The sequence below is a fragment of the Triticum aestivum genome, chromosome 6D (assembly GCF_018294505.1).
Source record: "Triticum aestivum cultivar Chinese Spring chromosome 6D, IWGSC CS RefSeq v2.1, whole genome shotgun sequence".
NCBI lineage: Eukaryota > Viridiplantae > Streptophyta > Magnoliopsida > Poales > Poaceae > Triticum > Triticum aestivum.
Window position 1 is genome coordinate 130,221,769 of NC_057811.1, and position 7,121 is coordinate 130,228,889.

Below are 7,121 nucleotides of genomic sequence, written 5' to 3' on the forward strand. Positions count from 1 at the left end.
TTTATCATTAGAGATGATGGATCTCTCGATTGTTCCATTTACCGGCCACCCATCGCGCTGTACGCTGTACTGCCTGTACGCGCCCCCATACGTCTCGTTCGTACACGTGACGTGGCAGCCATCCCTCAGCGTCCTGCCCGTGGGCCCACGCCCCGAGTCACCTACAATTATTCAGCGTACCCCTCCCGCTTGATTTTGTTTTCCGGCCTCCGCTTTATAAGCACGGGAATCCCCAGCCCCGGGTACGCACCGAGACGAGGCTCGCCTCGGCCAAATCATACTCAGCCAGGAGAGAAGAGCCCCCGTCCCCTTTCTCCTCCACCCAGCTCCCGCTCCCGCTCCCGCTCCCGAGGAACTCCTCTGCCATGGCGCCCCCTCTCTCCTCCTGGCCATGGGCGAGCCTGGGCATATACAAGGCACGCACTGAGCACCTCCTTGTTCACCCTTATTACCGTGTCAATGTTTTCTTCCTTGACTGACATCGTCGCTGTGCTGCAACTGCATGATCGACGGACGGACGCGCGCAGTACTTCCTGCTGGGCCCGCTGGTGTGGAAGGTGGCGCAGGAGTGGGCGGAGCAGGGCGGCGCGCCGCTGGGCTCGCGGTGGCTGCACCTGCTGCTGCTCTTCTCCGCCCGCGGGCTGACGTACCAGTTCTGGTTCTCCTACAGCAACATGCTCTTCCTCACCCGCCGCCGCCGCGTCGTCCCCGACGGCGTCGACTTCCGCCAGGTCGACCACGAGTGGGACTGGTAAGCACACTCCTCTCCCCCTCCTCCTCCTCGAGCTCGCTCTCTCGCTCGATCCGCATGCGACCTGCATGCCGGTAGGTAACTCGGTAACAAGCTCCGGTAGTTCGCTGCGTTGCTCCCCGGGTTTTCCGGACTTCAACGCGAAGCGCGTGGGCACGAGTAAGAAGCCAAGCAGTATATTTATTTAAGTGCAGCACGACAGTTAGTTTATGACGCCATGAATGCAACTCCAACCTATAAACGGAGCATCTCTGCGTCAAGCCGTCCGGAATGTTTCTTGCGTCCGGAGTCTAGACTCCGTGGAGCCAAAGAGATGTTGGACACGTCGGGAGCTCCGGCAATTGCCATGGCACTCTCCAACCGCCATGACGTCTCCCGAGCTCCCTTTTCCCGGTCAATATGTCACGCCGCTGAAATCCTGAAACATTATATTGTTTGAACATTATTACGTCGGCACACACATTTCTGATAAGATGACCTGACAGCAACTAGTAAGCCGGTAAAATGGTGTACAGTATACTACTCCAGTAGTTTATCTTGTCAAAAATTTCGGAGGAATGATTTATTTTTTGTTGCTCTGCTGGACCCACCCGCAGGGATAACTTCCTGGTGCTGCAAACGCTGATTGGTGCGGCGCTGGTCAACGGCCCGCTGCCCCTCCCGGGACTGGAGGATCTCCGCGTGTGGGACCCGCGGGGGCTGGGCATCGCGCTGCTGCTGCATGTGGGCTTGTCAGAGCCCGTGTTCTACTGGGCCCACCGGGCCCTGCACGGGGCCCCGCTCTTCGGCCAGTACCACGCCGGGCACCACTCCACGCCGGTGACCCAGCCATTGACAGGTACGTACGTAACGTACGCGGTACGCGGCAGCGAAGCATGGTTGCAGGCAGGATCGCAGCCGCAGAGCCGAGCAGAGCTCCGGCCAACCCAACCCAACCAAACAGCCCCAGTGGCAAAAAAAAAGAAGAGACAAAGCATGTGTGCCCGTGCTGCATGGAGCCCCGTCTTTTTTCTCTGATTCGTGACATGCGCCAGACACCAGTACCAACCAAATTGCGCCACGATATTTTCCGTTGTAGGAGTATACGTTTTTACCATGGACACAGCCTTGCGGCATCAATAGTTACCGTGCATGGCAACAATGCAGCATCAAGTATTTCCATATGTGACCAAGTTTTCTCGGTCTTGTTTGGTGGCAGCTGGATTCGGCACGCCGTTGGAGGCCCTGCTGCTGACGCTGACGACGGGGGTCCCGCTGGCAGGGGCCTTCCTGATGGGGGCTGGGTCCCTGGGCCTGGTCTACGTGCACCTCCTCACGTTCGACTATCTTCGGAGCATGGGGTACAGCAATGTAGAGGTCATCTCTCACAGGGTCTTCGAGGCTCTTCCCCCGCTCAGATACCTCATCTACACCCCGACGTGAGTCAAAATCATTTTCCTTTCGACAGTGTAACAAGTACGCAATTATTTGGCAGTAAAAGCAGTCATTCTTCACGCGTAGTAATTTCTTTTCATTGCCCCTCCTGGGGTCTGCATGTGACACTAGCCGCTATCCCTTGTTTCATACGATTTACAGTCAAGCTGATGCACTCACGTGTTTGTTTACATCCTTCTCTCAAGTGGTTGGAATGGAAATTAAGGTTGATCGCCGCGGTAGGATTTGATTGGTAGTGCTAATCCATGCATAATGTTTTGCTATATGCAGGTATCTGAGCCTGCACCACAGGGAGAAGGACTCCAACTTCTGCCTGTTCATGCCTCTCTTCGACCTCCTGGGCGGCACCCTAAACTCCAAGTCATGGGAGCTGCAGAAGGAGATCTACCAAGGTACGCAATGCCACTACTAATCACCCGAGGACCCCTACACTCATCAATTTTATTCTCGCACAGTAGCAACAGGAGTAGTAGTACGTGTACGAACGAACTAACTGGAGTATAGTAACATTAATGAGGCATGCATATGCATGCATGTGTTGCCGTCTTGTGTTGGTCCCGCTCAGCACTTCATTAACCAACTAATCAAGCAATGGCGTGTGCTCCGCGAACTAATCATCACCAAGCAAAGCAACTAACGGCCGGACGTACGTTGGTTTGTGCGTACATGGTGCAGGGAAGAACGATCGGGTGCCGGAGTTCGTGTTCCTGGTGCACGTGGTGGACATCATGTCGTCGATGCACGTCCCGTTCGTGCTGCGCTCCATCTCATCGGTGCCGTTCGAGAACCACCTCATTCTGCTCCCCTTCTGGCCCGTGGCCCTGGTCTACGGGCTGCTCATGTGGTGCTGCTCCAAGACCTTCCTCGTCAGCTTCTACTACCTCCGCGGCCGCCTCCACCAGACCTGGAGCGTGCCCCGCCACGGCTTCCAGTACTTCATCCCGGCCGCCAAGGCCGGCATCAACCGCCAGATCGAGCTCGCCATCCTCCGCGCCGACAGGATGGGCGTCAAGGTCCTCAGCCTCGCCGCCCTCAACAAGGTACTCTACCGCGTGCATGTATGCACTGCACCATCCCTCCATTAATGAATGAAACCACATCTTCTTTTCATTAGGTGTTGGTCGCAAGTCTTTAGAGAAGATAGAGGCTACGGTGCAACCACCCCATGCCTCTTTGCTGCTGGCCTGTCCGTGTCTGGTTGGCCGGCGACCCGCAGCGGTAGTATGCAGCACAGTGCTCCGCCACTGCTAGTGCTAGGTAGGAGAGCGATGGTACTCAATCAGACGGGAGATCGATCGGTAGGGGTACTACAGCGGGAGCCGGGAGGCATGTGAGCGCATTCAAGAGCGGCAATGGCGAATGGCGGGCGGGCCTAGTCGGCGACGACGCAAAGCGCGCGGTGCATGGGAGAAGTAGTACTGTACCATACAGTTGAGATCGGGATCGGGAGGTCGGCCATGCAGAGGCACATTACTGTGTCGTTGGCAGGAATGCCATGCGCTAGCTAGCTGGTGGGTGGGGTGGCGCGGCAGCAACCAAAGGTGGCCAACTTGTCCTTGCCGTTCCCGCTTCCATGTGCCGGCGACAGCACTGCCGCTGCGAGTGGGCCACAGAGCCATCTATCCATCCATCGGTGGCCGGCCCGGCCGATCTGAGGCGTTTGCCGTGGACCGCTTTGGCACGGCTTCTTTATCCTGTCCTCGCGGCTCACGTGGCCCAATCGCGGCGCGCAATTTTAGTGGCTGGTGCATGCATGCATGCCTGCCATGGGGAAGCACTGTGCGTGGATCGAGGGGCACAGGGCTTTGCAGAGAGCAGGCCAGGGCCGGCGAAGAGTCGGCCTGCGCCGTCCGAGTGGTCGCGCATGGGTTGGGTTGGTTGGTGCCAAGATCTCTGCGTGGGTTCGGCGGCCTGGTCCCGCTCGAGCTCTGGGCTGTGCCTGTCAGCCTGTGCCGTGCTGACGAACGGAGGCCGGCAGATAAGTCGGTACAGTGTACGTCTGTATTGCTGTACCTGCACAATTCCAAACTGTTTACAGTGACGGGTTTATACGAGAACAGTCCTCCCAGAACCATCCAGCTTCTGAACAATCCTTTTCTAAGAAGTACGTAATTTCTTTATCTTCAAAACTCTCAGTTAATTTATTTTTTCTGTACCAGAACGAGGCATTGAACGGAGGTGGCACCCTGTTCGTGGACAAGCACCCTGACCTGAGGGTGAGGGTGGTGCACGGCAACACCCTCACGGCCGCCGTGATCCTGAACGAGATCCCCAGCAACACCAAGGAGGTGTTCCTCACCGGCGCCACGTCCAAGCTCGGCAGGGCCATCGCCCTCTACCTCTGCCGGAAAAAGATCAGAGTCGTGGTACGCATCCATATATCCCTGAATCCACAAAGATAGGCGATGATTCAGAGGGTCAATAAGTTGTGATAATTTCTCTTTGTTGCTTCAGATGCTGACCATGTCGTCGGAGAGGTTCCTGAAGATCCAGAGGGAGGCGCCCGCGGAGTTCCAGCAGTACCTCGTGCAGGTCACCAAGTACCAGGCCGCGCAGAACTGCAAGGTCTCACCGCCGTTCAAACCATCCGATTGCTCATCAATTTGTACCCTTGTGCTATGATGTGTTGACATGGTGGTAACGTTGGGTGTGCAGACGTGGCTCGTGGGCAAGTGGCTGTCGCCGAGGGAGCAGCGGTGGGCGCCGCCGGGGACGCACTTCCACCAGTTCGTCGTGCCGCCCATCATCGGGTTCCGTCGCGACTGCACCTACGGCAAGCTCGCCGCCATGAGGCTCCCCAAGGACGTGCAGGGCCTCGGCTCCTGCGAGGTAACTAACGCACACAGCCATGACCGTCGGATGATCCATGCCATCCCGCCCCGCGTGTACTGACTGCGATCGATGGCTTGTGTGTTTGTTTCAGTACTCTATGGAGCGAGGGGTGGTGCACGCGTGCCACGCCGGCGGCGTGGTGCACTTCCTGGAGGGGTGGGAGCACCACGAGGTGGGCGCGCTCGACGTCGACCGGATCGACGTCGTGTGGAAGGCGGCGCTCAAGCACGGCCTCACGCCGGTGTGATGTGATCGCTCGTCGTCGACGCAGGTGTAGCGCAGGTGCAGAATGCAGCTGAAACGAAGCAACTAAGATCGCTCCCTCCTCCATCCATATGTATTGTTGTACTCCATTCATGTCAAATGTACCACTGATACCGGCTTGACGAGACAAGAGACTGGATTAATCGAACCGCCCAAGGACAGCACACTTGTTTTGATTCGTCATCTTTTTTCTATGACAAGAACCCCCCAAAAGGGATAGTAGAGTTTACATCAACATTTCGACGGAGAATGAACGACGATCAATCAAGGCCGGAGAGGGGCGGGAAGATGCGTGATAAGGTAGTGGTGCACGATCGATCTATTGCTCTCTGAAGTAGTAGCTATTACAGATTGATTACAAGGAGCGGGGCTCGAATGGGAAGAACAAGAGAAACTAGGGTTCGGGAGTGAGCTAGGTAGCCGCCGTCGATTCATTCGGTGATCCTCTGGATGGATGATGCAGCCTCTTTCGCCTCCTCAAGTAGCGGCGCAGGTGGGCTTCAGTTAGCCCACGTCGGCCCGAAGACGCGTGGGTTGGGCTTCCTGGGCCAGGTCGACCGCGGTGCAGAGGCGACGCGGTCGCTGTTGTCGCTGACTTGCGGCCCTGGTCTGTCAGGGGCGTTGACATCCCCCTCTCCTTGAGTCGAGGCTTGTCCCCAAGCCTCAGCTAGCGGGAACCGCTCCTTGAGACCGGCTTTGTCCTCCCAAGTGTCAACCAGTACATCTGAATTGGACCAACGGACGCGAACCTGCTCGCGCATCTTGCCCTTCGACAGCCTCCACGTTGACTGAAGAATTGTCATAGGAACTGCAAGTTCGTCAGAACAATGAGGAAGCTGAGGTTCGACCGTCATACCCGAGTTCAGAACGCGACGCAGCAGAGAGGCGTGAAACATGGGATGAATCGTTGCTTGAGGTGGGAGTTGGAGCTTGTATGCCACTTCATTGATCTTGGCTATGGTCGGAAACGGGCCGTAATACTTGTACGCCAACTTGTGATTTTCTCTTGGTGCGACTGAGGTTTGGATGTAAGGTTGCAGCTTCAGGTATACTTGATCACCAACCTCAAATGTTCGAAACGACCGCTTCTTATCTGCCTGACTCTTCATCAGTTGCCTTGCTCTGTTCAGGTGCTGCTGCAAAAGTTCTTGGATGGTATCCCTTTCTTCGATCCATGATTTGAGTACTGGCACCGAACAGGTGTTCTCTGCTGTGATCCCCCAGTGCCGAGGCTCGTACCCAAACATGGCTTTGAAAGGTGTCATCCCTATAGCCGAGTGGTGGGAGTTGTTGTACCAGAATTGAGTGAGCGGAATCCAGAAGCTCCACCGTCTTGGGCATGCTTGCATGAAGCATCGCAAGAACGTTTCCACACACTGGTTAACCCGTTCGGTCTTGCCATCTGTTTGAGGGTGATTGGCCGTGCTGAGCCTGAGCTGAGTGCCTCCAGCCTTGAAAAACTCTTGCCAAAAATGGCTAGTGAAAACCGGGTCACGATCTGACACAATTGCTCCCAGAAGGCCATGAACTTTGTAAACTTGTTGGATGAAGAGTTGGGCCACTGATGTTGCCGTATATGGGTGAGACAGTGGCAGAAAGTAGCTGAATTTGGTTCTTTTATCGACGATCACCAATAGACAGTTGAACCGGCTTGATTGTGGGAGGCCTTCCACAAAATCCATGGAGATCATGTCCCATGGTTTGGTAGGGATCGGCAAGGGAAGCAGGAGCCCGGGTGAAGCCGCTCTGTCTGGCTTGGCTTGCTGACACACCGAACAGCACTGCACGTATTGCTTAATTTGTATCTTCGTCTTGGGCCAAGCGAAAAGGCATCTGATGC

At 56.1% G+C, this 7,121-nt stretch overlaps 1 protein-coding gene across 1 annotated transcript; it reads left to right on the plus strand.

Moving 5' to 3' along the window:
* The first annotated feature begins 216 nt into the window (after positions 1-216).
* Positions 217-5,464, plus strand: LOC123144080 (very-long-chain aldehyde decarbonylase GL1-2). The gene is made up of 10 exons (XM_044563095.1): positions 217-416; positions 528-751; positions 1,348-1,589; positions 1,950-2,169; positions 2,456-2,577; positions 2,861-3,225; positions 4,345-4,551; positions 4,640-4,750; positions 4,841-5,014; positions 5,109-5,464. Exons 1-10 carry the CDS (start codon positions 366-368, stop codon positions 5,262-5,264), a joined length of 1,872 nt encoding a protein of 623 aa, XP_044419030.1. The 5' UTR covers positions 217-365; the 3' UTR covers positions 5,265-5,464.
* The last annotated feature ends 1,657 nt before the right edge of the window (positions 5,465-7,121 follow it).

What these genes read in the sequence shown, in the direction of transcription:
- LOC123144080 (XM_044563095.1), top strand. Translation starts at nt 366, where the DNA reads ATGGCGCCCCCTCTCTCCTCCTGGCCATGGGCGAGCCTGGGCATATAC. An exon ending in GGAAAAAGATCAGAGTCGTG is followed by an intron (nt 4,552 to 4,639) that starts GTACGCATCCAT and finishes TTGTTGCTTCAG; the next exon opens with ATGCTGACCATGTCGTCGGA. An exon ending in AGGCCGCGCAGAACTGCAAG is followed by an intron (nt 4,751 to 4,840) that starts GTCTCACCGCCG and finishes TTGGGTGTGCAG; the next exon opens with ACGTGGCTCGTGGGCAAGTG.